The 26,433-nt window shown below is 51.7% G+C and overlaps 13 protein-coding genes across 13 annotated transcripts; 8 read left to right on the plus strand and 5 right to left on the minus strand.

Moving 5' to 3' along the window:
* Window positions 1-757: 757 nt before the first annotated feature.
* Window positions 758-2,095, plus strand: IAQ61_010805 (uncharacterized protein; the record flags this gene model as incomplete). The annotated part of the gene is made up of 1 exon (XM_003834776.1): window positions 758-2,095. One exon carries the CDS (start codon window positions 758-760, stop codon window positions 2,093-2,095), a length of 1,338 nt encoding a protein of 445 aa, XP_003834824.1.
* Window positions 2,096-2,692: 597 nt separating this feature from the next.
* On the plus strand, window positions 2,693-3,116 carry IAQ61_010806 (uncharacterized protein; the record flags this gene model as incomplete). The annotated part of the gene is made up of 3 exons (XM_066098938.1): window positions 2,693-2,792; window positions 2,818-2,915; window positions 2,955-3,116. Coding segments are annotated over 3 exons (360 nt in total), but the record flags the coding sequence as incomplete, so codon positions are not given.
* Window positions 3,117-3,607: 491 nt separating this feature from the next.
* IAQ61_010807 (uncharacterized protein) lies at window positions 3,608-4,288 on the plus strand (the record flags this gene model as incomplete). Its single annotated transcript, XM_003834777.2, has 1 exon — window positions 3,608-4,288. The coding sequence occupies one exon, from the start codon at window positions 3,608-3,610 to the stop codon at window positions 4,286-4,288; it is 681 nt and encodes a 226-aa protein (XP_003834825.2).
* A 457-nt stretch (window positions 4,289-4,745) lies between these two features.
* Window positions 4,746-5,402, minus strand: IAQ61_010808 (uncharacterized protein; the record flags this gene model as incomplete). Its single annotated transcript, XM_003834778.2, has 3 exons — window positions 4,746-5,161; window positions 5,221-5,308; window positions 5,382-5,402. The coding sequence occupies 3 exons, from the start codon at window positions 5,400-5,402 to the stop codon at window positions 4,746-4,748; spliced, it is 525 nt and encodes a 174-aa protein (XP_003834826.2).
* Window positions 5,403-5,968: 566 nt separating this feature from the next.
* IAQ61_010809 (uncharacterized protein) lies at window positions 5,969-7,282 on the minus strand (the record flags this gene model as incomplete). The annotated part of the gene is made up of 1 exon (XM_003834779.2): window positions 5,969-7,282. The coding sequence occupies one exon, from the start codon at window positions 7,280-7,282 to the stop codon at window positions 5,969-5,971; it is 1,314 nt and encodes a 437-aa protein (XP_003834827.2).
* A 1,107-nt stretch (window positions 7,283-8,389) lies between these two features.
* Window positions 8,390-10,631, plus strand: IAQ61_010810 (uncharacterized protein). Its single transcript, XM_003834780.2, has 4 exons — window positions 8,390-9,313; window positions 9,377-9,495; window positions 9,544-9,679; window positions 9,730-10,631. The coding sequence occupies exons 1-4, from the start codon at window positions 9,139-9,141 to the stop codon at window positions 10,587-10,589; spliced, it is 1,290 nt and encodes a 429-aa protein (XP_003834828.1). The 5' UTR covers window positions 8,390-9,138; the 3' UTR covers window positions 10,590-10,631.
* A 281-nt stretch (window positions 10,632-10,912) lies between these two features.
* Window positions 10,913-11,353, minus strand: IAQ61_010811 (uncharacterized protein; the record flags this gene model as incomplete). The annotated part of the gene is made up of 2 exons (XM_066098939.1): window positions 10,913-11,176; window positions 11,324-11,353. The coding sequence occupies 2 exons, from the start codon at window positions 11,351-11,353 to the stop codon at window positions 10,913-10,915; spliced, it is 294 nt and encodes a 97-aa protein (XP_065951097.1).
* A 2,490-nt stretch (window positions 11,354-13,843) lies between these two features.
* On the minus strand, window positions 13,844-16,932 carry IAQ61_010812 (uncharacterized protein; the record flags this gene model as incomplete). The annotated part of the gene is made up of 2 exons (XM_003834782.2): window positions 13,844-13,894; window positions 13,984-16,932. The coding sequence occupies 2 exons, from the start codon at window positions 16,930-16,932 to the stop codon at window positions 13,844-13,846; spliced, it is 3,000 nt and encodes a 999-aa protein (XP_003834830.2).
* A 50-nt stretch (window positions 16,933-16,982) lies between these two features.
* IAQ61_010813 (uncharacterized protein) lies at window positions 16,983-17,291 on the plus strand (the record flags this gene model as incomplete). Its single annotated transcript, XM_066098940.1, has 1 exon — window positions 16,983-17,291. The coding sequence occupies one exon, from the start codon at window positions 16,983-16,985 to the stop codon at window positions 17,289-17,291; it is 309 nt and encodes a 102-aa protein (XP_065951098.1).
* A 1,645-nt stretch (window positions 17,292-18,936) lies between these two features.
* On the plus strand, window positions 18,937-19,188 carry IAQ61_010814 (uncharacterized protein; the record flags this gene model as incomplete). Its single annotated transcript, XM_066098941.1, has 1 exon — window positions 18,937-19,188. One exon carries the CDS (start codon window positions 18,937-18,939, stop codon window positions 19,186-19,188), a length of 252 nt encoding a protein of 83 aa, XP_065951099.1.
* A 1,734-nt stretch (window positions 19,189-20,922) lies between these two features.
* On the plus strand, window positions 20,923-21,105 carry IAQ61_010815 (uncharacterized protein; the record flags this gene model as incomplete). The annotated part of the gene is made up of 1 exon (XM_003834785.1): window positions 20,923-21,105. One exon carries the CDS (start codon window positions 20,923-20,925, stop codon window positions 21,103-21,105), a length of 183 nt encoding a protein of 60 aa, XP_003834833.1.
* Window positions 21,106-21,300: 195 nt separating this feature from the next.
* On the plus strand, window positions 21,301-22,871 carry IAQ61_010816 (uncharacterized protein; the record flags this gene model as incomplete). The annotated part of the gene is made up of 5 exons (XM_003834786.1): window positions 21,301-21,460; window positions 21,515-21,677; window positions 21,728-21,812; window positions 21,880-21,970; window positions 22,021-22,871. 5 exons carry the CDS (start codon window positions 21,301-21,303, stop codon window positions 22,869-22,871), a joined length of 1,350 nt encoding a protein of 449 aa, XP_003834834.1.
* Window positions 22,872-22,898: 27 nt separating this feature from the next.
* Window positions 22,899-26,320, minus strand: IAQ61_010817 (uncharacterized protein). The gene is made up of 5 exons (XM_066098942.1): window positions 25,684-26,320; window positions 25,497-25,526; window positions 25,376-25,416; window positions 24,520-25,312; window positions 22,899-24,463 (listed from the first exon to the last, which is right to left on the minus strand). Exons 2-5 carry the CDS (start codon window positions 25,518-25,520, stop codon window positions 23,642-23,644), a joined length of 1,680 nt encoding a protein of 559 aa, XP_065951100.1. The 5' UTR covers window positions 25,521-25,526; window positions 25,684-26,320; the 3' UTR covers window positions 22,899-23,641.
* Between the last annotated feature and the right edge of the window lie 113 nt (window positions 26,321-26,433).

Raw genomic sequence — 26,433 nt, forward strand, 5'->3', positions numbered from 1 at the left:
AAGGTACCCAACATATGAGAAAGATTCACGCCGTATTCACGGGAGGCTGCATATGAGCGCGCTACGCTACGACTATGCGCCGGGAGCCAAGGCAGCGATACTGGCGGCTACAGCTTTGGCCAACGTTGAAACACCGACCCGACCTCCATGTATAAGGCTGCAAAAGCTTGAGTAGAAGTCGCATGTGGTGGCTTTGTGTTTCGATGGCTCTTGTGCGCCCCTCTCTATTGGCTACCGTTTGTCGTGTCGTTCTAGGCCTTGGGTGTCACCAACATGCTCAGCGTTTGTCACACCGGGCCCAGGCGCCTTCATATGAACTATATCCGCGTAGATCTCGAACACGTACTCCTCTCACTAAGTTGCGTATTCTGTTCCTCTGCTCGTCCTTTGCGATTGTGTTGTTTGGGGCGCGCGCTGTTACAGCCGAAATTCGACAAGTCACTTACACATTGTTGCCTTGAACAATGGTAGCGTAAACTTCCTGTTGAAGACAAGTCAAGCACGTGAGTCGATATTGTGCGCTCACGAAGTACTTCTGGAAAGCTCTCACTTCACTATTTCTTGGGTTCCCATAATCTTCTTCAATCTTTTCTATTCCGCAAGCTTCTCATCGGCAGTTTTCTAAAACAACTTCACCGACAGCGACTGCGCTTTTTGCACAAGGTTCTAGCTTCTTCAGCACACTGTTTCGCTCTTGCAGGCCAAGATCACTAGACCCCCCGACCACTACTCTCAGATATTCAACAGCACAATCAAGATGCCGAACATCGTTAAAGCAACACTTGCCGCGCTGGCCGTCGCACCCCTCGTCCTAGGACATACCTGGATCGAGCAGATGCGTAACGTCAACGATAAGGGCGAATACGTTGGTCAGTACGGTTACTCGCGAGGCATGGTCTCCAAAACCGATCCTGAGTTTACCGGCACGTCTATGAACTGGGAGCTTCCTGCCGGACAAGGCAAGCTTTTCATCGATGAGACCACTCCCCTCTGCCACACAGCGCAGCGCAAGCAAGTCCAGTCTTCCGAAAAGTACCCTCGTCTCCAAGCTACACCCGGCGGCTACATCGCGATGCGTTACCAGGAGAATGGACACGTCACCAAGCCCGGCAATCAAAAGGGCAAGCCCGAGAAGGGTGGCACTGTCTTCGTATACGGTACCGCTGAGCCCGATGAGAACGAAACTCTCCTCAACGTTCTTCAGTGGACTCAAGACGGCCAAGGCGGCAACAAGAAGGGCGCGCTTATCACAATGAACGACTTCGACGACGGACGATGCTACGAGACAGACCCGACCAACGCGATTTGGCAGGAGCGTTCCAAGGCCATACCGAATTTCGCAATGGGCCAAGTTGTGGAGGGAGCACCGGGAAACTACCCTCTCGCTTGCGAAACCAACGTTCAGCTTCCCCAAACTGCTGCACTGGACAAACCTTACACCTTCTACTGGGTGTGGCAATGGAACACCGCTCCTGGCATCGATCCTGGCCTGCCAAAGGGCAAGGATGAATACTATACCACCTGTATCGACGTCGATGTCACATCTCCAGATGTTGCACTGGCTGCAGAGGCTAGCCAGAAGTACGCTGTTGGTCAGCAGGACGCCATGTCCAAGGCCGTGTCCGACTATAATAAGCGCACTGCTCTTATGACAGACGTCGTCAAAGGCGAGGTTGGTCCCATTTTCTCGGGCTCTCCCTCGGGCTCTCCTTCTGGAACACCGGCTCCTACTGGCGCTCCCAGCCCTGTTAGCCCATCCGTACCCGCCAATACCCCTGCGCCTACTGGTGGTGCTTCTTCACCTCCGCCTCTGGCTCCATCGCCACCAGTTGTCCCTTCGATCTCCAGCGGTGCTCCCTTCCTCAACTCAACCCAGCCAGCTCCTACCAAGATCCCTACTCTTTCGCAGCGTCCGGGCCCTGCTCCTACATCGCTACCCCCAAGCGGTAGCTTTGTCACCATCACCGACATCGTTATGGTTACTGTCACTGAAACTTCAGGTCCAGCGGTCACACCACGTGCCATTGACTCCTCCGCGACATACAGTGCGCGCCACCCCCACGGTGCCAAGTTTCGGGGCCGCTTTGCTTCCTAAGTCAGCTCTTTTCTTTCACAATCTCAATTTTCAATCTTCGTTTCTTGCGCGCTGTGCGTGACTAGCTCTTTTCGGCATGGTGCGTACCCACCATGTTCCCAGCAATGGTAGAACCACGAGGGAATACTCGTTTGAATAGATGGATGACGTGGATACTTGTGCATAGCGTGGTGGGACTTTTTGAGTTGCATAACAGCGAGATCAGGTGATACCCCTACATGTACACACCGGCGTATAGGTTTCCTATGTTATTGCTCGGAACTACATGCTTATATGGGGCAATGGTGTTCCTGGAGTATGAATATATTTCATTATGTTTGTTCAAACAAGTTCTAGGACTGTGATGGGATTCCAGTGATGTTGCGGAGAGATGTTGAATAATCTATGTTCCCCGTGAAGGCACATCCAGCGTACCGGACTAATGTCAATGGTACATAGACTTCACAACAGAATATGGACTACTACCTTGAGTGTATTCAAGCAATCCGTTCTTGTGCTCGCATACCGCCCAAGATTAGAAGTAGGATCTTAGAATCATAGAGCAGATTTTTGACAGATTCTTGCTGTTGACCTTGCAACACTCTCAAGGTCACAAGGTCAGCACCAAGTAGCGCCTTCAACAAGCGCAAGAAATCACTAGTCGCTTGCCTTCGTGTATTCACTGGACGCCATTCATGCGGATCTGACCTGCGGCAATGTTTGCTTGACCGCAAATCTATAAGCTAACCGCCTCGACTTTAGCGGCGCCTCGCTAGACAGCTCTCATCCATTTGTTGTGGTGACTGCCAGTCATAGATATCCTGGAGATGGCCTCAATTCAGTTCGAGCAGATCTATTTGCCCTTGGCTCTACCCTGTAGAAATTTGGACTGGTTAAACTCTATACCTTGGGCTCAGGCTCAAAGATGGAGATTACTGAATCTATCAGGCAATCTGAATTTCCTGAAATAAAAAGTTTAGTGCCAATACCTAGGCGATATCATTATGGGGTGCTGGCAAGGCAGATTCACAGGAGGAGATGATGTACTGGAATGCGTACCTTGGTGAAATCTCTCGAATCATGTCCCATGTAATAACGCCGGTCAGTTATATTGTCTTGTTGTAGAAATACTATCGTTTCACTCTATATTTCCAGATTGTGATATTCTATTGAGGCCCTACTGCGATTGAAACTTGAAACCTGTAGAGTTGCCCCAGACAGTTTCGACAGCATGTTTGCTGAAATCGTCTCTTACCAGATCTGCCGAACCGAAATACGAATTGTTGGCTGTAAAACTATCATATTAAGTAAGAAGTAGAGGATCATGTGGAAAGCATTCATAGTTTTTGTATTCTAGGAGTAATCAACGGTAGGCAGTTACATTACTGGGATCCTTAGACTTAGCTATCTTATCGGCTACCAGCCTCATCTGCCTCAACCTCGGTCCATATTCCCGTCGACATCGCATCTGAGGAGTCGCGCACCGAAATACCAGCACTGACACAACAGCACTAACAGCCATTGCAGACATGTATGCCTCGTACCCATGACTGTCCCATCGCTTCAACAACCCCCCAGCATCACAGCCTCATCTCCTTCCCTCCCCCTCGCACCACCACGACCCCCCTCCCAATCGAACACCTCGAAGACTTCACTGCGCACGAATGGTGCAACTCCCTCCTCTCTGACCCGACCATACCCAAAATCTCCAAACGCCACATTCCCGACCCACGCGAAGGTGTCAGCAACACGTTCTTCACCCGCACACTCTTCACCCCAACCGCCATCCGCGCCTTCCTCTCCTTATACAGACCAGGCAGCACCAATCACCGCGACACCTCAGAAACGACAAACATCGTCACTGGCAGCGCAGTCCGAGCCCCTCAGCCTTCAAGCTCCGCCGCAGAAGCTGCGCGCCAATTAGCAAAACGCGATATTTCTTACGCAGCTGATGCGACTGACGTGCCCGAAACCCTTATACTGGTGAGCATAGGCAGTGATGTCGACGGTGGTGTGGCTAGGCTGCATGGCGGTGTCACGGCGTCATTGTTGGATCAGGTGATGGGGAGTTTGGTGGCTTCGGTGTTTGGATACACGTGTGCGACGAGTGAGTTGAAGATCAAGTATCTCAGAGCGGTTAGAACGCCCTGTGTTTTGCTTGTCAGGCGAGGGGGGGGGGGGCGGATTAAGGAGGGAGAAGGGAAGGTGGGTTGAGACGGTGGGATGGGTGGAGGATGGGATGGGAAAGGTGTTTGCGGAGGAGGAGGGGAGTTTTGTTTTAGGGAAAGTGAGGGAGAGCAAGATGTAGGGGGGTTGGATCTTAGGAGAGGGCAGCTGTTAGGCACAATCTGTCACAAGTTTGGGCTACGTGACACAGCTACATTGAGTCGTTCCTTTTGGGCAACGCTGAACTGGACGTATGGCCTTGTTATGCCTTGCCCTCTTTCAATGATCGATTGGTCATCTTAACCTATGACTAAAAGGTCCTTGAAATCATGCTCCAGTCACCTATTCTGGGCACAGACGACGATAGCACGGGGGTGCACAAGCAACCATGCAGGATAATCCAATCGTTCACAACATTCAGTACATTACACTTCGATCTCTCAGAACTCTCATCACCCCCTCTGACCTTTGCCAGACCCTTCTCTCAATCCCCCTAACCAACTCATCATTGAATCTTCCTCGCAACACGCTCCACATCCTCCTCCCCCTTCTCACTCTGCAACAACATCCAAGTCAACAATCCTGTGAATGTCAACCACACATTGCCCCACACCCCAATACTCATGCTCGTGTTGTAATGCGTATCCAGTTTATAATGCTGATACGCGCCAATTCCCGTAGTAATGTGATGGAAAATCGTCGCCGCAACTACCGCTTTGGCGTAGATTACGCTACTTGGTGAGCGATTCGCAGTTGCGGTTGCGGTGGCCGAATTTGTGGAGCTAGGAGAAGCGAACGGTACAGCGTTGGTGAGAGAAATGAGTATCAGGGCCAGAGTGACCAGACACCAGCCATCATTGCGGATGTTGTAGAGTTCGAGGTCGTTGGGCATAAGGTTTAGTTGGGAGGGAGGACGGAACCCTGGGGGAAGTTGTTAATATGGGTGTGTATATGTGTTAGAGATACTCATGGAGACGTACAGTCTGCGACCATGGCTGGGTCGTATACGCGGCACAACCCTCGAAGGCCATACCAGAATGCTGTGCCGTAAGCGTAGGCATGGAAGACCTAGTCATCATTTTATTAGCATTTTCCGCATCAATATTCGTACCTCATGCGTCGATGAAGCTTGCCTACATACAGTTGCATTGAGGGAAGGCATGACCCAGAGACGTTCACACAATGTCGTTTTCGAATTGGTTGGAAACTTGCAAAAGGCAATTGTATACGAAGCAAATGCATCTTTTAAATCCTGATCTAGGATGAACACTACTTCGTGAGGTGTTTTCGCGTATCTAACGCCAATCACAAAAAGCACATCCCGCGACGTCATCATGAGAGTTGGAACCGCCTCATTAGTTTGTATGTTGCGGGGCTGCATGCACAAGGTTATCTAGATCGCCAGGAGATCGTCACCCGCGCATCGATGGCCTAATTGCGAACCCGGGATTCGATTTTGAATTCATCATGATTCTGGAGTTTGGGTTTGGGCATCGGCCGAAGGTTGTAATTAGTTTGTGTGCATTGTCACGTTTGGTATGGAAACTTGGCGATCTGCATTCACCAAGTTCCTAAACTTGGTAGGATAACCGAATGGAACCAGGATTGCCCACGAATTATAGATATTGCACATACAAAAAGAGCTAAGTCATGAAATATATATTTCCTGCATTGATGGAAAAAACTATTCATCAGGTGAAGCATAAAAAGATTTGTGTCACGCATCCTTTATTTGATTTGATCAGCAGGGCATGGGCTGCCGACGATTCGCATAGCATCTGTATGCTTCTTCAGCTCCGCCACAAAGACCTCAAAGTTCATCATATCAATAGGCGGGTATGCACGAGCCTGCTCAGGTACCCCATCGCCATCAACCGCATTGGGAAACTTCTCTTTCACATACGCGCGCAGTTCTTCTTTCAACTGCGGTGGAGTAAGTTGCGAATGATATATCACGCCCAGCCCCTGGACTTGCATTTGCTCGATATGCTCGATTCCTTTGTTGATGTTGTGGAAATGCGGGTTGCGCGTCTCAACCTGGAGCACTTGGACATCTCGTGAGAGGGGTGGCGAAGTAGGCGCTTGCGATCCGAACCGTTCCCAAATACTGATGAGTTGAAAGGGCTCCACCGCATATCCAGTCGCAAACCGCAACTTCATCGCCAGGTCAATAGTCATTGCGTGTTCACCTGCATTCGCAGTTTCTATCACATTTAAACCCAGCGCCATCGCGTCCTCGAGGCTTGTCTGATGGATCTCATTGGAGACACGATTCATCCATTCATTGACTACCCGCGAGCATCGTCCCGACTTTTCGAAAACCAGCTTTCCATCTTCGATTTTGGGCTTGGAATTCCACTTGATCCGGACCATGGCGTGAGGCGGGTGATTGGAGTTGGAAGAGTAAAGTGCATAGTGTAAACCCGCAGCATACACTTTACAGTACTCATGTACGGCGCCTGCGGCTAGGTTATCAGCATCGATGAAACCGACAAACTTCTTGCCAATCATTCTAGATATAACAGTCCCGATAATCATGGCTTCCCCCTTGCCATTGCGGATCCGACAGGTGGGCCTCTGCTCCTCCGACGGAAAAAGACTGGTTTCAGTGACGAGGTCAGACATGCCTGCAGCGAAGAAAGCTTTTGCAAGGCCTTCATCGCCTTGGTGTACGATGATGGCCAGCCGTCCTGCACGACTGCAAAAATCTTGGAGGAGTTCGGATTCTGCGAAGAAGTTGCGCGGTGAGCTGTTGGAGACGAGGATGACGAAACATTCGTGTGGGATACCGTGGAGGACTCCATCCAGAACGTCCAGCTCCTCGTTCATACAGGGTATGACTATAGCGAGCTTTGTCTCGATGTCACGAAGCGCGGCCTCAGGAAAGGATATGTTTCGTTGACTGACTGTGCCGGTTGAAGTGTCTGCGACACGGAAGCTAGTTTCTGAATGATGGCCTGCATCGAGTTCGATTACGCGGGCCAACTCGTGGACTTCGACATTGCCGCAGCGAGCCGAGGTACTTCCAAGAGAAATCCTCATATCTGAGATATTGTACTTGAGATGGTGTAATTTGGAATCTTTGAAATGTATTCCTTGATGGTCCTAGACTGCATAATTGGGCTCTTGAGAAGGTAAATCCTCTTCATATAGAACACAGGCAGACTCATATTGTTCAAGTCTAGTGCGAGAAGGGGGCCTCAAATTTAGTGAATCTTACTGTGCAGATGGTGTCAATCATGATGCCTATTGCGAGAGCCATAAGCATACACTTATGAGTTGTCTTATGATCCACAATGACCTTGAGTATTTTTCGAATATCCACAGGAAGTGAAGATAATTTGAACATGTTCGTGAAAATATGCCGCGATTGCTGTACAAAGTATCCCAGGTAAACAGTGCGCACGAAATTGTCGGTAACTACCTGACGAGGTTAGTACCGGTAATTTCGAGCATCATAAGCTGACCAGGAGCAGGCTTATCTCGGCTAGGCAAACATGAGACCGCTCCAACACTGATCTTATTTCCGTAGGTAACGCTCCTTGTCGCGTAAGGTCAATCTCTACGAAGAACATTTGAAGCTGTTGTGAGGGAATGCGCTCCGTACGAATCCGTATTCTTCACTGTAGATATACTTTCCCATATTCAAAGACGATGCCGTTGTACATTCATGATAACTACTCTGCCCGCTTTAATCACATAACAGTGCCATGAATCTACTGCACTAGCTAGTTTTTTCATATACGAGGCGGTCAACTGAATCGCCCTAGACTAAAATACGAGTTTTGACACATCTGTAGTGTCCTGTTCGCAGGAACTCTCCACCTCTGGCCCTCCAGGCAATTAGCTGCCCAGAAAAGAGGCTGTGATCAAAAGACCTGTGATCGGTACTTCTACCTAGTACTATGAGACAAGATGCGCAGGTCGTCCAAAGAAAATCTGGCGTGGGGGATTTCTACTAGGGCACTGCCAGTCCAAATTTGGAAACAAACCCCTTTGCCAAGACGTGGGGATTATGCATGTACCGGAATCTGGAATAACCCGCGGAAGTATCGGCTCGAACTGTGGAGTCGTCTAGATCCTGGGACAGAATCCCATGGCCTTATAGGTCCCTTTCCCATGCAATGGGATAATGATAGTAACCGCGACATTTAATCTACAAGAGTTGTACTGCATGTCAGCCCCGTCCTCGTTAGGACTTCCATACCGTCACTAGCGATGTAAAGACAGCTGATTCCCGATATATACGAATGTAGCTGCGATCAGGCCGCTTCCCAACAGTCTCGTTCAGAACGTTGCTCAGGCCTCTCTTAAACGCACAATTTGCCAAACCCGAGGCACTTACATAAGCTAGTCTATTTTCCATGACTAGATTCGAGCCAAAACATGCTGGACCTCGAACTCCGCTGGGGCTGAACCATGGAGCTTTTCTGCGACGACTTAAGTGATCAGTTGGATTCCTTATATGCAGATCGCATTGTCTCAAGCTGACACTCGGCCGGGTATTCCCCAGGTAACGTCATCGGTTATATGCTAATCGCTGAAGTCGGAAACCTGCAAGTCTGATCACTGGTTGTGGGGAGTATGGGGGCTATGGGGAGTTTCAGGGTAGGGTTTGTTGCTGTGCTGACATCGCAGCGGAGTGCTTCACACCGACGTTTGGAACTCCTCATAGGGCTCAGAAACGAGTCAAGCTTTTGCAATTTGCTAGTTCTTGGCTGAACCAAGCATAGTAAATTGAAGGGCGAATTGGTCACTAGCGACCGTTCTGCGACGTGTTTCGCCGGGCAAACCGCCGAGCAACTCGAGAGGATGGTATATATCCCAACTAACGCCGAGCATCCATTAGCATCCTCCTGGATAAGGAATCTTCTGATGTGACGACCAGGACGTCAGCAATGTCCGCAACTGAAGGGCTTGCTGCCTGGGATGCAGCCATATCTATTCCAACCTTGTTCGGCAGCTTGCTGTCCATGTGTTCCACCGCCACGGTCATCCTACTTTGGATATTTGCGCGAGGAAAGAAGAGGCGCGACTTCCGATATGCACTGATACTGAATCTTACAGTTACTGGTTAGTCAATGGTCTCGTCCTCACACTCGTCGCATCGTTATAGTAGGCTGATATCAGACACAGAGTTTATGAATAGTCTTAATAATTCGGTCTCTGGCATCGTTGTAGTCTCGAATCGGCGAGCGCCTATACCAGGCCTCTTATGCAATATAAACGGCTGGGCCGGTCAGTTTTCCGTGGTGGTAAGGTTTTCACACGGACGACATTGTAGACATTGCTAACTCAATTAGGCCGTCGATTTTTCCGTTCTCGCCATCACCGTGGTTACCCTCCTGACCATACAACTTCGCTCTTCCATCATTTATGCGTCCACGAGTACCAAGGCGCTGATATGCCTTGCAATTTGGGTTGTACCACTCTGTAACAGTAGGTCCTCCCGCTTGACAAGTCATTGTCAACATCTAATTGGTGTCAAGGTATCATTGCATTGGTGAACAACTATTACGGACCTGTGTCCGGCAATTGGTGCTGGATCGAAAAGCGTTTCACACGCGAGCGATATGCTCTCAACCATGGCTGGCGCATTTCGATATTCTTCATCTCTGTATGCACGTATGCATACGTATTCTACTACATGGTCAGGCGCTTTCGACCACAAAGCCTTTCGTCGTTGAGTGCCAGCAGCTTCAATGAATTCGAGCATGAGCTGGATGCCAGGAGAAGAAACGGTGGCGTACTGGCTGGGTGCGTAACTCCGCCAGTTAACCCACCTGAGCAAGTCGGTAAACCTTCCCCGAAAGATTCGGGTAACATTCTAGGTCAGGGAGTGAGTTTCAACTTGGCAAGATTTGACAAGGAACCCGCTGTATTGCACGGGCCCGAGGACATCCATCAAGGCATTAATGCATCCGGTACCCCGGACCCCGAACGTCTTGCGTTTTCGAATAAGGAATTCGGGGGAAACGACCTACAAGGACTTCCTACAGCGGAGCTTCCCGGTCGCAGGCCGTCACGATCAACCCGTACAATCGACCGCGAAGTCTGGAGGATGTTGCTTCTCAACATGTATCCAGTAACCTACCTGGTCCTATGGCTGCCAGGTATGTTGAATCGTCTCACAGAAGGGCTGGGACACAATATTCGTGCTCTGGTCATCCTGCAGAGCTCAACGCAGTTCATTGGCTTTGCCAATGCGACTGTATATATATATCAAGAACATGGAAAAGACTTACGAACGTTCTGGGACACAATACGTACTCGGAAAGCCCCGCGGCACGAAGTGCTTCCAGAAGTCAATCGTCCTCCGCCTAGGCGTTGGAATACCATCACAATTTAAGATAGAATAGCTATTTTCAAGGACTGGTACCTGCTATGTAGCAACTATCATACAACATTTCAATTTTCAACGTTTCAAGGAGCCAGACTGATTAGTTGAACACGGCTAAGCCGGCACTGGCCGAGTAAACGAACGGCCGATGCGACAATTTCATAGATCAGCTATTTCTGGCAGAGGGTCAGGTGCGAGCCTACCTGATATATCCCCGGCAGCTGACGAGTATTCTTTGAGTGCGATTGCACCACCTATGCGTTCCAAGAGATGACGTCATTGAGTTTTCTGTTATGGTGATCATGTACTGTTGGTTTCTTGGGTACTCGGTACTAGTACACCGTACGGCCTTGTTGAACCACCCCGTAGTTAGAACTGATCACGCGAAACCCCACAGCCTCTAAGCTTGAAACACACACAACATGTGGGGTCAAACGTTCTCCCACGGGCTCGGGCCGATCTGCAGAATACTCGGTGTTCTTGCAAACAATTATCCCACGTGGAAAGTCGTGGTCATAGTTTAATGCAATTGGACCCCAGCCGGACACTGCAGAATGGACCGATACTGTTGCCATGCATTGCAGGAAGTTGCTAGTCTGATAAGAAACTTTCAGTAGCAAAGAATGTGAATAGTAGTGGCCGAAAATGTGAACTTCGGAATTGCCCAGTTGTTCTACTTGACTTTTAGGCACCATACTACAGGTGGCGAGGAAGGCCAGATCGTTACCCGGATTCTACCGTACTTCGTTGGAAGGTTCGCCGGGAACATCCATATTCAACAACTTTGTTCTCTATAAGACTCATAAGCTTGCGATGATATTACGAAGTCTCATTTGTTTTGCTGCTTGCGCCATTGTAATATCCACGTATGGCCAGCATGAGAGGCCAGGGACAAAATCGCATAATTATGGATACTGATGTGCTCGACTTTGTAAGGTAGAACACTTCAGCAGTATGAAACGTTGCTGATATTTGATTTCAGGTTGATGATCCAGACAGTGCCTTGCATATGTGTCCTAAAACTGCAAAGAGACACAGATCTTTGGTATAATTTCAAGTCAGCCAGCCAGCCATCCACCTTGTGCTATTTCCAAACACTGGCCTGCAAGTACAAGCATGTTCAGCCGCTATATGCCGTCGGTTCTTGATGTAATCAGCACATTCATGGACATATTACATTCCCTCTCAATACGAAACCCAGTCGACCATGGGCGCACTCTAGCACAAGACTACCATAAAATTATATTTACCTTCGCCACCCCCGGCAAGAAACCCAGTATCCTACAAAACGAATACATTACTGGTCTAGCATCTAACTTCCCCTAAAGTACCTGCGACAGATCCAATACCACAGGCCCCGTGATTCCATACTAAATGCCTTTATCCTCGAGCCTCAACCACAGCGTAATCATAGCCTGCATCGACCTTTTCGACAACCCCTTCAATCACCTCCACTCGCGCCCTAACAACATATTACCGCTTCACGGACCAGACCTCGTCACCACCAAAGTCACCGAGCTAGTCGTGCAGAGCAACCTCTCGGCATCTCTTCAACTGTATCGAGAAAGCCCCCACATCTGCCGCATACCATAGTTATCCGTTGTACCACTCGTCTAGTATAGTAACATTCGTTCCAGAAGCCATAAGAAACCGCATCTTGTTCAGCGATCATTGGAGCAGGAACCAGATATCCAGACTCACCCTGTCGCAACGTCCTTTGGCAGCAACGTATCGCATCAAAGCAGGGACTGCGAGTTTCTTTCATCCTACACTACCTATTGTTTATCAAACCAACCCACCTGAAACCACAAAACACTAACCTAACACTAACCCCGTCCCACCCTGACGCCAGCAACCGCAATCCACTACACCACCCGCAGTCTTCAACTTCTTCAAGTGCTCACAGGGCGAAATCCGCTTCTCGACGAATAGCACCGCGACGTGGGATTTCCCGTCGCCATCGCGTCTGCAGCGCTCCATGGAGCTGCGTGTGGAGAACACGACGTTTGCGCAGCGGATGAAAGGGTTGGTAGGGGACGACAGGTGGTGCTAAAAATGTGGGTGCAAATGCATATACATAAAGGGAGGATGGGGCATAAGGTGGATAAGAATACCCATGGATGATAAGTCATGCGATATGAAGTTTCAAGAGATTTCATAAGGAGAAGTTGAGGAAAGGGCATCTTATACTATGATGCATATCCTATATGCGTATCTCTAGATTTAAATACATAGTTTCGTCTAGACAGATGACTACGCATTCCTATGTCTAGTTACCATTTTGCCTGGACCAATAGACCTGATTCCATAGACCTTCAAAAGTAACGTATCTCTGGTGAAATAAGCCTGAAAATGAAAAGATTGCTTTGCGGATTTCTTTCAATTCTCCTAACACTTATTACTCACTGCCCTTATCATTCCCATTTCCCGTTTATTTCGCAGTAAAAGCCCTTTTCCATCTCATCTCCTAGTATCTTTCCTCCCTCTTCCTGTCCCTCTAAAAACCAACCCCAATATAAAATTCAATTAATCATATTTGCCCAAACTTTGAATACCCTCGGTATAAGAAACGCTAGAGGGATAGAAGACTAGCGAATTAGGACACTGAGTCAGGGAAGCGGGGGCTTGGTGGTGTTGGTGAGAAGGGGGGATAAGGGGATAAGATGGGTATGTATAGGTGTATAGGCGTGGTAAGTGTGGTAGATCTGTATAGGTGACGACTAGTACATCTATTACGCATAGCGTATACCATGTAAATCCCATCCAGCACATCTAGTATACAGTATATACCACAGAACACTCACCAGCACACTAAATAAGACATTAAACGCCCAGACAGGAAATACACCCACCACCACCTTTCCCCTTCCCGTTCCCCGTGCCTAAGGAGCAAGCACCCTGCCCTGGCCCCGCCCTTCCCTATACGATAAATACCCCAAAGCAGGCGCTAATCTAATCCTGCCATGCACACCACCGAGCGTTCGTGGCTACATCTGTATGAAATGATATGCATGACATGACATCATACCCACCACTACCGACCGACAACAACAACAACAAGCTCCCATCTCCAAAACAAAATGCAAAGAACAATATGCAAAAGCGAAAGCGGGGGTATAATATATACTACGTCGATCAAATCCATCTAATTCCAACCGCACCAATCCCATCCACATCTCATCCTCATCCCATCCTCATCCCATCAAAAACATATACATTAGAAAAGAGAAGAAAAAGGTTGAAAAACCAGCCTCGACCACAAGTCAAGGATACGGCCAACAAAACACCAAAAAAGAGCCCAAGCCCAGCTTAGCCTTGCCATAAAAAATCTCTACATAACAACGCACCCAACCCTCCTCCCCCTCCTCCCCTTGCTCCTCACCTCCTCTCCCGCCCCCTCTACCCTTGCCCCCAAATCCGGCACACTCTGTGAATAAGAAAATCCAGCCGCCACATCGGGTGCGCCACCTCCATTCGCACGCGTGAACCGATACGCGAGGTCCAGATGCTGCGACTGCGAGCGCGGCGGCGCAGTCCTGGGAATACTGGGATGGCGTGTGCGATCGGAGGGTGATGTGAGACGAGGGAGCGAGGGGTGGAGGCGTGGGGTACTCGGGTGGTGGGGGAGGTTGGGGGAGAGGAGAGAGGGAGAGGGGGGAGGTAGCGTGTTGCTTCTTAGGTTGGTGGTATGGCTAAAGGTGGGGCGGCGCTGGGTAGGTTGGGTGGGTGCGGATCCTCTTCTTGTCATGTCTAGGTCAGGATTCAGAAGAGGGGGCGGTCGGACGTCGATGCTGCTTTCTACTGCCCTCCTGCCACCTGAGATGGGTCGCCGGGATGGTATGTGCGAGGGGTTCGCGGGGTATGGGTGTGAAGTTGTGGGGTTTGCTGAGCCGCATCTTCGTGGAGATAGGGATGGTGAGTTTGGAGATTGTGGAGTCGAGTAGGATTGCGGGCTTGGATATGTGGACGGGTGGAGAAGGGAGGGGCGTCGCTCTCTCTCCCTTGGACTGAGTGGAGGTGATATCGGGATACCGGAGGCAACGGGTGAATGACGAGAATGTGCATTTGATAGGGAGAAGTTTGCTAGATGGGCCAATGTGTTCATGTCTGGTAATGAAGGGACTGGTGGTATGGCATTCGAAGACGTCGATGGGCGTGGTATTGCCAGTCGTGGGACAGGCGGTACATTGGGATGGCTGAGACTAACGCTCCCTGCTGCCGCCGCAGTAGGCGTGTAGGCTGGCGGAGGCGGGACCCAGTTATCCGCATCGCTCTCATGAGGCAACTCCCTTGTTCCGTCTGCTCTTCTATACTCGAGCAGCCTAGAAGGCAAGGCGCGGAGATGTTGTCGATTCGCGGGACTTGCTGCCGCCACAGTGGCAGCGCGCGCAAGTGACATGTGCGATCGTGGCTGTTGGTTGTCATAGGGCGCTTCAAACATGGCCTGTGCTTCTTCGGGGGTGAGTTCCTCGGAATCTTCCGGGGCAAGACGTGGGCGTTGCGGGGGGCGGAGAGGCGTGGTGCGAGTGTGATGAACAGGTGTTGAGCCGAGCCTTGAGGAGCGGCGGGCGAGGGCCGCATCTTGGTCTTGTGCTCCATGTTGCGCCATGGTGCGGGTTCGTACGAGTTCGACTTCGCGGTCAAAGGGGATCGAGCCTTCTGGGAGCCGTTCGCCGGGACAGAGAGGGTCGAGATCATATTCTATCTTGACTGGAGCGGGAATGGGGCTCCCAGCCGGTTTCCTCTTGTCAAAGTCGAGGATGACGAGGAGGCCTTTTGAGACAAGAGGGGCATCAGGTACATCGTTTTTCCCTGGTAGAACAGTGGAATTGCCAACAGCGACGAGGCGTTGTACATGTGCATTGAGCCTGAGCCATCGCAGGGCACAAATCTCTTGTAGGGTGGTTGCGTCGTCTTTGGGTATGGGAATACAAAAGCAAGGCTTTATGGGCGCATCCAGCAAAGCCTTGCTGTTGCTGCTCGGCTTGTAGTCCCAGCCAGGGACATCGTAAACCCAAATGTTGGTGGTGCCGCGCATACGAAGCGCAACTGCTGCGAGATCAGCATTCGGCGAGACAGCAGGCATGGCATCATCTAGGAAATCCGAGCGTGTCCAAGGCTGGTGGTCTGGCAGGAACATCTTTCTCGGCGTGAAGCGTTGGCAGGCAATGTCGTAGATGCCCCATGAGTCTTCTTCTGCGTTGAAAGCGAAGAGTTCGCTGAAGGTGCCTGTATCCGCATCTGGCAGGAGTGTGGCCTGTCGGGCTGTCCTGGCAGATTCGGGGAAGAGCACGGAGCCTGTCCAAGCGGCCTCGGGCGGTTGAGGAATTGGCTCCCCTTCTTCTGTGAGCGGCCCATCGTAGAGGCCAGGCAGCACAAACAGGGCGGAGCCGTCCGACTTTCTGGCATAGCCTGTGATGAGCAGCGTGCGACCGTCGTCTGAGAACTCGAGGCCATCTCCCGCCGGCGCAGACAGGGTCCGGCGCGCCGTCTCAGGCGCTTGGGGCCCAATGGCAACGACCTCGATGCCGAACTTGTTGCCCGTGATGAGGATACGAGCGTCGGGCGAGATGACGACAGAAGTGGCTTCGTGCACGAGCGAAATGGTCCTCCTCTTGGTAATCATCTGATCATGGGCTTGGCGGCCGTGAATCTCGTACAGGTCGACCTGCAACGGGCGCGACAGCACGGCCAGCAAGCAGCCATCCTCGGTGACGTCGACGGCGATGGGCCTGCGCTTGACCTGCAGCGTCCTAGCAAAGAGGCGCGGCAGGGCCTCGGTCTTGATCAGCCATAGATGTGAGGCTGAATAGACGGCCACAAAGCCGCCTTTCCGCGAGACGTTGACATCGAAGCGATCTGGAAGGGCAGACGATGAAGCCGAGTTGGAGACGAGAGCAAGCAAGGCAAGGCTAGGGTGGGCATGCACTGAGGAGGGCGCGCTGGTGCTGGTGCTGGCGATGGTGTTAGTACTTGGTGGTTCTGTGGTCAGCGTCACGGCGCCGGGCCGGTCATGGTGGGTGGTATTGGCCGAGGTCGACGTCATGGTCATGGAATAGGCCGAGATGGAGGAGGCCGAGAGCAGCGTATTGTGCCTGGCGCTTTCGTCCGACGACGACGAGGAGTCCATGTACGATGGAGACTGCAAATTTGAGATTGAGCTTGAGGCGCTCGAGCTCGAGCTCATAGAGGCACTGCGCGAGTCCCCGGCGTGAATGCCCTCATAATGGTGACTGGCGAATGCAACGCCCTTGGCCCTGCTGCTGTTGTCGCCGTCCTTTTCTTCGAGGGCGAGGGCCGTGGGTTGTTGTTCGCCGTGGTCTTGGTGCATCGATGGTCGTCTTCCCAGCATGGTCGTACAGCTGCAGTCCTGTTATAAGAGCAATGTGTTTGGTGTATATCATGTATCCCTGTTCCCTGATCCCCGGTTTCCCACGCTCCCATGTCCCTGCTGCACTTGTGATCGTCGACAGCAAGAAGAAGGGCGGCCAGGGCTCGTTTTCGCTATTCACGGCTGATGTGGGGGGAGGAGGAGGAGGAGGAGGAGGAGGAGGGGGAGAGAAGGGGGGGTGCTGCCTCGATGGTGGCGTCGTCTGGCATGCCGTGAAGCTGTTGTCGCAGCAGCAGCAACAACAACAGCAAGATCAAGATCAAGATCAACAAGAACAAGGGCAAAAGGCAAAAGCCATGGCAGACGGAAAGGAGAGATGATAAGAGAAATGATGATCCAAACGGGAGAGTCCAGGCTGCAGAAAAGAAACATGGGACACTGAACCGTCAACGGGTCCGGCAACGCTACTGCATCGAATACGCAGATACGGGGGTCCAGTCGCTTCAGACGTGCAACTCTAACCTTGTCCGATTCGCCGCTACACTACATTGGCGATCCGCTCTTCTATTTTTGTGGGGAATTCACTGACTCTGGGACCCGCTCTTGCGCACTTGATGCCCTACGTACCCAAGCACTGTGGTACAATAGGTCAAGGGTACTGGGCTACTGTCTTGTACTAACTGTCTGCCTATACCTAGACGTCTCTTTGCCCCGATCCATGTGCCAGTCCACAAGTCAATCAGAGTGCACGAATGGTTGCCGAGGTCCCACAAGCTTCAGTCTGATACAACCTGCTGTCTACCCTGTACCGGTCCTCTGTACCTCCTGTGTACAAGTCCGATAGCACGACTCAGCAAAAGACAGGAGTGTGACCCCAAGAGTCTCAAGAGTCTCAAGAGTCTCAAGAGTCTCAAGCCCCCGGGGATCCGTCTGCAGCAGACACGATACTAGGTACCATCCATGACAGCACCCGCAAGTGCAGTGCAGGGTGTACCGTGCCGTACGACAAGCCTGGCGCGGCAAAACTTTCTCTGTACACATCTACCAGCCATGTACTAGCCATGTACTAGAAAGTGTACCCTACTGGTACCTACTCACATCTAGCCTCCTCCATGGTCCGTTCCCATAGTACAATAAGCAGCTTGCCTTGCGTTGCAGCATGGATGATGGATGACTGGCCTGTGGACTCGATGGTTGGTTGGGTGGATAAGTCATTGCAAGTGCTGACCGAGCCCAATCAGGCTAGCACGAGAATAATAAGCTTAGGATCCACGTGACGATCCCGAATCCTATCCGCAGCTCGTGACACCTGCAAGCATTCCACTCTCACTCTCACTCTCACTCGCACTCGTATAAAACAATAATATGGTACAGGACATGCAGACATCATCACATCCTACCTACTTACCCTGAACTCAACCATGTACTTATCACAGTCTGCTAGTGCCAGCATTATTATGCTGCGCTATGCTCATCAATCTTAACGAGCTCACTTACCACTCGGTTGCACCCCCCAATCTCTGCCTTTCCTCTTCCCGATTCCCCGCCAGTCCAATGTCAGCAGCCTGATGGATCTGCGGCCGCCACTTTGGCCGAAATAGCAGAGCCTGCATACGTATGGCCCTCTTCCTCACCGTGCCACCTTATATCTCACACCGACGATCATGAGATGGGTCGGTGTTTTGTTGAAAATGGCCTCTCATCGTCGGAAGTTGATGAAGCTCCTCCGTATTGAGCTCCTGGTATGTGGGGAATCCTCGTCCTCTTCTTCGCCGACGTGGTCCTGCCATGGTCACCCTGGCCCTCGTCAAACAGCAACTTACCCGGCCTGGCGTTGGAGGACTGAGCCCTCCCTCTTCTCTACCGCGGCACGAGCAGGTTTGATTCTTTTTCAATGACTTGTTCAGACCATTGTCTAGTGTTGCGCTGCTCGTCGACGAGCATCTGTGAGTGGTGTTGACTGCCATGTTGCAAGCACGAGATGGCGAAGATCATGCACCACCAATTTGGGAGTGAAGGCCCACCATGACTCCCCAAACATCTTACATCCTCGATTTCGAAAAAGTCATCCACATATCACCCTTGGAAAAGACTTTCTGGCTGCCCATATCGCTGTCCCAGTCGAAGATCCATGGTCTGTATCCAGCGTTCATGTCTTCGCGGGAAAGAACAAATACGGATGACACCATCGTCATCATGATCTTGAAACTCCTACAGGTCTTGCAGTGGAACTCGTCCCTGAAGTACAACATTTCCTTCTCCAAAATAATATCCTAGCGCTCTCTCCAGCTCTCTGATGTTCCCTTGTCATGCATGGTACGTTCACAGACTCTTTCCTTTGTAGTGCCCATGCTCGTTGTCCTCTAGAAAGCAAGGACTTCTTCGGCGCATCTGGAACCAGTGCACAGAGGTCTCGTATAACGCACCCTCCAATCGTGACGCATATTTCATGCCGTCATCTTCCACCAATAAGTCGAATCCAGTGCGATGCTGGTCTATCACCAGTATTGCGGCCAGCTGGCGCGGCAGAAACTGAAGAAATTTTGTCAACCTGCACCGATTGCGGACAATCCAACGGCGCCAAAAGCAACTCGTCTCGGGGAAGCAGGCGCAAGTGTGGCAATATACCTATGAGGCGCATCAACCAGCTATGCGATTTCACACATCACTCTACTCGCGACAAGCTGATATGTACCTCTTGAGTTGCATGGCGTAGTAGGAGTAAACCTGCAACCAGACAGCAACGGCCGACCAATGCTCGCCACCTCTTGATCATCAGGCGAAGCGAGGTCAGTTTTTCGATCTGACAGCGCGAGATGGTGCGGAGGAGTATGTATATCTTCTTGTACGGAACGGCTGCTTCGAAATCTCTCTACTGTTTTTTGGCTCAAGCGATGCTCGGCGGCGAGGGGTCAGCACCATCGATGACTGTCTTGTACATGGTAGAGAACCAGCCAATGGCAATGCATCCGCGGAGCTTTTGTTACTGTGAGATCTGGAATAGACCCACGCACATACAAGCAGGGTTAGGCGAGGCGGGAAGAGGGTGTACAAATCGGGTTGACAGGCTCCGAACTGGTTCAAAAGTACGGTCGCAGTAATCCACGCGGTACATGTTGGGATATATCAGTGAGGCGAGTTAAGACAGGTCCACAATGACTTGGACATAGGATGCTTGAGAGCTTGAAACGGACAGAAGATTGATTTTGTTTTATGACGCTGATTGTACATAGGAGGTTGCGTCTCTGGTGGTGGACCGGAACTACCGCGGCAAGACTTCTGCCACCAGCCTCGTTCGGGCTGTCTCGTCCCAACTCTCAGCGACCCATCAACAACCTCGCCTTGCCAACAATGCTCTCAAGCCCCTCGAATAGCCTATCCGCAGTTGCGCATGTGCTCATTGCTACCGGTTCTGCTTTTCCTACAGAGTATACATCCGTCCGTATGCACTGCGTCTACACATCATGCCAGCAGCTCCTGTCACTCCATCGGTGTACCTTAAGCAACCAACTGGCCGACTCGGTTCACGGTCTCGACTTTTCACTCCACATTAGTCGCTGATCCACAGGCAAGCTACCTGAATCTGTTCTTCTCTTCGCTTACCCTTACCACAGCCTTACTCCAAATGAAAGAGCAATGCCCTCCACCCCAGCATCTCGGTGAAGCTTTTTGGCTCAGTGCCGAGCAGGGGTTCTTACTTTGGGTTGCACATATTCACCACTGTTGAGGATTCTGCTATTCAATCCCAAGCGCCTTGCAACATACAAATGTCCAGAATCTGTGGCATATAGTGGAGGCATCTGAGTGAGGATACGCTTATTCACCATCTGATATTAACTATTAGAAAAGGACAACATCAGGTCACGCCACACGCACAACACCCATCCATTACAACCCGCCAAGGGAGACTACAAACGCCACGAGCAAGATTTCCAAATGAGACCGTAGACTAAGCCACGCCCATGTGTAAGGAAGCATTGGATCCAGCAGCATGGCATGATGAGCGGCATCATGCTCCGCAGCGGCAACACCATACCCATCTCCGTTACTCAATTCTCGATTCCGGTGACCGGTCACTGCCAACTTACTGCATCGACCAACCTGCACCCGCGCCTTGTCTGGGGGGCAGGAAGACCCCTTGCCCTCATCCATGGATATCCGGAACGCTTCGCAGGCCCAAGAGCGGCTATGTAACCAGGGATCGGTTGCGAGCAAAGTAGTTGCACATATTTGTGTCGTTGTGGAGCAGTGCTGTTTGTGGTGACAAGCCAGGGCGCAGCTGTTTATTTAGTCGAGACTACGCGCCCCCCTCGTCACTATTGTTATCTAGGAGTTTGATCCTTATTCTCTCACAACGCTGTGGTTGCACCTTTTTTGACGACGACGACGATGATGATGACTGCTGGATCGATTATTATTGGTGTCGCCCTTGCCTTGGGAGGCGTGACGGATGCATTGGTTCCAGCTGACCCTATTATAACGCCGCCAGCTGTGCTTCCACGGCAGAATAACGATAGATTTATTGGGTGGGTTGAATCTGATAATACTTGTGGGTTTATATGAGTTCGTTTGGTATGTCTGTATAGTGCTGACGACCTTGAAGGGTTCTCAGAGACGTGCTCATCGGGACTTACTTGGTATCAAGATGAAAAGTACGCACAATGCTGCGCAACGACTCTCGAGGGTTGTCCAGCGCCTACAGCATGCGTTCAAGGCACCATGGTCTACCCCTTACCGTCCCTTTCAACAACCATCTCTATCGCATGGTATGTTGGATCCCATGCATACTGACGGCCAAAATCTAACTTCTGGCTAGCACCGAAAACTACAATGACACTCGCATGTCTATCTGCAACACGGCCTTTATCTTTGAGAATACTGGCGACTCAAATCCGAAAACCGTAAGTCACTTGGGGTGTGCGTGAGGGTATCTGGACCAGATCACTTCTAACTTGTCACTCTCTTCAGGACATTGTATGTGGTGTCTCTGCTCTAAATTGGTCGTACTACCGCAGCATCCCTGCTTCCGCCACCGAAGTCATCGTCTCATCCAACGCTTGTATGCACCATTTTGAATATTTCCCTCACTCTCACTAACATTCCCCCCAGTCTCTTTCCCCCAAGTCGCCTCCTCTGGTATCAACGCACCAACCCGCACGGCACGACCATCCACGACCTCCATCCCCTCATCTTCCTCATCTACCTCTAAAGCCTGGATTGCAGGCGCAGTCATCGGCCCCATCGTCGGCCTCGTCATTCTCGGCTTGGCAATCTTCTTCCTCCTTCGCCGGCGCAAGAACAAGAAAAACGCCGCTCCTCCTCCTCCGCCCCAAGCAGCAATGAACTACGGTCCCTCGTCCAATCAAGCCCCCATGCCCTACACCGACACAAAACAACACTATACACCCTCCCAGGGCCAAGCCTACATGCAGCAAAACCCACCACCTGTCCCGCAACCCTACGGCCAAACAGCCCAAAACGACGCCTACGCCCAACACACCGCATACAACGCCCAGCACGGGTACAACACGGGCTCCGTCTCCCCCGTCCCACAATACACACTCCCCCTCAAGCCCCCGCAAACCCAATCTCCTCCCCCACCCCACTCCCACCACCAACACGAATACTACAACCCGACCCAGGACACCAAACACGCATCCCACGCCTCAGAACTCAACGCCACACCCGACCGCCCCCTCTCCAACATCTCCCCTTCCTCCCCATCTCCCTACCCGCCTCCCCCCGCGACTTCTCCTCCCCCGCAAACACACGCACTGCCTGCACACTTGGAATCTCAGTCACAGCAGATATACAGTCCGCAGCCGACGCAGGCGGCGCAGCAGGGGTCCGGGGCGGTGGAGATGGGGGATAATCTGCGCATGGTGCAGGGTGAGGCGTATTTTGATGGTGTGGAGTTGGCGGGGGGTGGGTCGACGCCGAGGCCTGGGGGGAGGGGGTAGGGGGGAGGAATAAGGAATGGGAATGGAATAGAATGGGGTTGTGGTTTGGGAAAGGGATGATTGGACAAGGAAAGACGACGAAGGAAAGGAAAGGAAAGGAAAGGAAACGTCATTCAAATGAATTTAACAGAGGGGAATGTTGTTACGTATACATGTATGCGTGTGTATTATGGCATGTTTTACCGGTACCGTTGTATCCATATCCCCAACATACAATCTCAACCACTCAACACGCATTCCCACTTCCAAAACAAATACCATGCAAAAACGCCGACTTTGCCTTTGCGGGGGGGTGAGAAACGAAAGAAAGAAGCCAACGCCCACGTTCCCTATTCTCGTGTCACGCTTTCCACTTTCCACTTTTCGCTTTCTCCTTGCCAATTACTCTGTCCCTGTCCAACCTACTATCCTGTGCGTCTCGCAGATCTTGCTTATACCGTACCGTACCGTACCAGGTCCTACCATACCTAACTGCCTGCCCCTCCCAACCCCAGAGTGCCCAAAAACAAGCCCAATCAAAGGATGGCGGGAAAAATAAGAAAAAGAAAATAGGATTACAACATGAGCGAGAACTCAACCACGCTTGCAACAACGAAACAAGCATCATGTGATGTATAATACATGAGAAGCACAGCCGTCTTTCCCCCCTTCCCCCTTCCTTGGCTTGACGCGCGGCGACATGCAGCAATACAAATGATTGAGAAGAGAGTAGACAGACTGTTGGGGTTTTCATCTTCTTTAGTGAGGACGAAGGTGGCTGGCAGAAGAGTCTACGAGGTCTGGCCCGAGTCTGCCATGGCGTTGTCTTCGTCCTCGTCGTCCTCGTCGTCTTCTTCATTGTCATTGTCATGCTCGTTGTCGTTGTCGTTGTCATTTTCATTTTCATTTTCATTCTCATTGTCGTTGTCGTTGTCCGTGTTCTCGACGCTGCTGTTGGAATCGTTCTTTGGGGCGCTGGGCGGGCCATTAATCATGGGCGCCTTGAGCGGTCCATTGTGCATGGGCGCGTTGGGCGCACCGTTATGCATCGGCGCGCTGGGGGGAGCACTGTTCATCGGCGCCGTCATGGGTCCATTGTTGCTCCTGGGCCCATTCACAGGTCCATTGTTGACTGGGCGGTTTGGCATGGGCCCAGCCATCGGTCCTCGCATGGGAACACTCATGCTGTTATTCATGTTGCTCATGCCACCCATGCTCGGCCCTGGCATAGCATTGCTGGGCGTCATAGGCCCATTCATGGCATTGTGCGGCGGTGGCCCACGCGGATCTGGTCCCATTGTCGGCGGCCCCATCCTAGAACTCTCATTGTCCTCGCCCATGCCATCCACCACGGGCCAAAACCGCTGTTGGAGCCAACAGGTCTGTCTGAAAACTTCTTCGCAGCGCTGCATCTCCTCCTTGCCGTCGCGAGTGGTAGTTATGTTTGCTAGCTCGTCGACAAGGGCGCGCGTTGCGTCGACAAATTTGGAAAAGGCGGGAGACGTCCAATTTGGGATAAAGGCTTGGTGGAGAGCGGCGATGTGGGCTTCATTGGAGGGAGTCGAGAGGGAGGTGCTGAACGAGTGCGCATATTGCCAGGCGGAGCGGTAGCACTATTCTCTCGTTAGCATTATTGGGAGAGGGTATCTAGACGCGTGTGGTGGCCTACATGCTGGGCGCTCCAAAGAACAACCATGCCCTCGAGTAGTGACGCGCTGCTACTGCTGGCGCTCACAAACATGTCGAGGATTGATCTGGAAATGGGCGATGGTGGCTCACCGCCCATGACTAACCCATACTTGGTCGCCGTGATCTCGAAGAACTGCATCTCCCGTCTTGTATTGTTGAGCGCTGAGATCAAAAGATCCATGGTCCGGTACATGGGATGAAACTGCGAGTTTTGCGTAGGTGGTAGCCGCATCTTGGCCAGCAGCTGGCCTATGAAGCGGATGTAGCCACGGGCGAGATGCGCATCTTGAGCCAGCCATTGTGAACATGGCCCGACTGCCAGTGAGCCACAACCGGCATGTGAGAGGAAGGGTTGTTGGGTGGCTTGGGCGAACGGTGCTGAACAGATGGTCAATAGATGTGAGGTCAGGGAGGGAGTAAAGTGCGGTGCTATTGGTATATTAGGCGCAATAAGCTGACCGTCCCTAGCCCGTTTCGAATGCGGACCGCGGCGGTTGACCTGAAGGTTTGGGTTGGGATGTTGACCGTTTAGAATTTGGCTAGGACCTGCGCTCATGGGAGATGGGCCTGGGGCCGTTCCATTCTGCGACTGCGGCTCCTGATGCTGTTGATGTGGTTGCTGTTGCTGCTGCTGCTGCTGGGCAACGACGTGGGCTTGGGCCTCGGGCGTGGCCAAATAGGCCTGGCATTCTTGAAGATGCTCAATTTGACGCGTCGTATTCTTTGCGCGGACGTAGCCGCAGTGAAGGCAGCGGACTTTGTTACATTTGGATCTGATGGCAGGGATCAGCAGCGTTCGTGGATGAAGGGTGAAAACGGCCAAACCGAGGACTCACGGTGTGTCAGTGTCTTGAAACTCGGCATAGGCGCGCCGTATCTATTCCTGGAGTCAGTATCGAAGTCACTGAGGGCATTGAAGGGATGGGGGAAAAAGAAAAAGGTGAAAGGGTGGCTTACATCGGGGTTGGCGTGTCTGCCCATGACGACCTGTGCTTGCCACGATTAGCATTGCGGCGGTGGCGCAGAAGCGGATTGGGATAGCCCAGTGTGCTCTTGAAGGGGACAGGAATAGAGCAGTCGACAGCCTCGAGGTTGCGAGGCCGACAGCGCGGAAGACGGGGAAGCTGGAAGGGGTGGAGCTCACCTCGAATCAGACAGTTTCGCTCGAGGATGCGGTAATGTATCTGACGTTTGGTATCAATGGCAAACGCTGTGGGCGAAGATACCGTGGCCCCTTGCTTACTTCAGCCGCCCAGCATCGCACCTTGCCGTTTAGAGAAGGCCCAGTACTCGCCGGATATTTTGGAACGTGTTCAGTTCTCAGCCAGGACATCACGTGCTGCTGACAGCTTGAGGGGGGTTGATGGACACACGTGCACAGGTGTGTATGACAAGTCCGCTCTCGGCTCCAGCTGCGACTGTAGCCCGCTGTGCGCAGGTGTTTGTGTGTGTGTGTGTGGTGTTGATATCTGGAGCTGGATCTGGAGCTGTATTAGTCGCTGTATCGCGCTGTATCTGGGCCTTGATAGCTTCGTCAGGTATGTATCCGGTACAGTGTTCTTTTCGCGGGCCGAAATTCGTTTCTAGCCCCCAACGTGTGTCATCCGATTGTTCAAGTTGGGATTACCGCTTGTCACGTGCTGCCTTCCCTTCCCCTCCACCATGCATCTAAACGTACTCAGTAGAGAGTAGAGGACTCCAGTCCTCTCCAACAGACTTGCTGGCAGCCAGTCTCTGCTCCGGTCACAGCTTGCAGAACTGCGTTGGAGTCTGCGTTCCCAAGCACGGGTGGCTACAGCAATACGTGTGAGACATCAAGATGAGCATGCTTGTTTGCCAAACAGCTGGGGTTCCCTGTGCAGTGCCCTCTGTGTAGATAGAGTACTACCGGTAT

The sequence above is a fragment of the Plenodomus lingam genome (genome assembly GCF_022343315.1).
Source record: "Plenodomus lingam strain CAN1 chromosome Unknown contig_9, whole genome shotgun sequence".
Taxonomy (NCBI): domain Eukaryota; kingdom Fungi; phylum Ascomycota; class Dothideomycetes; order Pleosporales; family Leptosphaeriaceae; genus Plenodomus; species Plenodomus lingam.

Coding starts and splice junctions, on each gene's coding strand:
- IAQ61_010817 (XM_066098942.1), bottom strand. CDS start 25,520: ATGGGCAGACACGCCAACCCCGAT. Junction 25,417..25,496: donor GCAGACACGCCAACCCCGAT/GTAAGCCACCCT, acceptor CTCCAGGAATAG/ATACGGCGCGCCTATGCCGA. Junction 25,313..25,375: donor TTTCAAGACACTGACACACC/GTGAGTCCTCGG, acceptor CCCTGCCATCAG/ATCCAAATGTAACAAAGTCC.
- IAQ61_010810 (XM_003834780.2), top strand. CDS start 9,139: ATGTCCGCAACTGAAGGGCTTGCTGCCTGGGATGCAGCCATATCTATT. Junction 9,314..9,376: donor ACTGAATCTTACAGTTACTG/GTTAGTCAATGG, acceptor TATCAGACACAG/AGTTTATGAATAGTCTTAAT. Junction 9,680..9,729: donor GGTTGTACCACTCTGTAACA/GTAGGTCCTCCC, acceptor ATTGGTGTCAAG/GTATCATTGCATTGGTGAAC.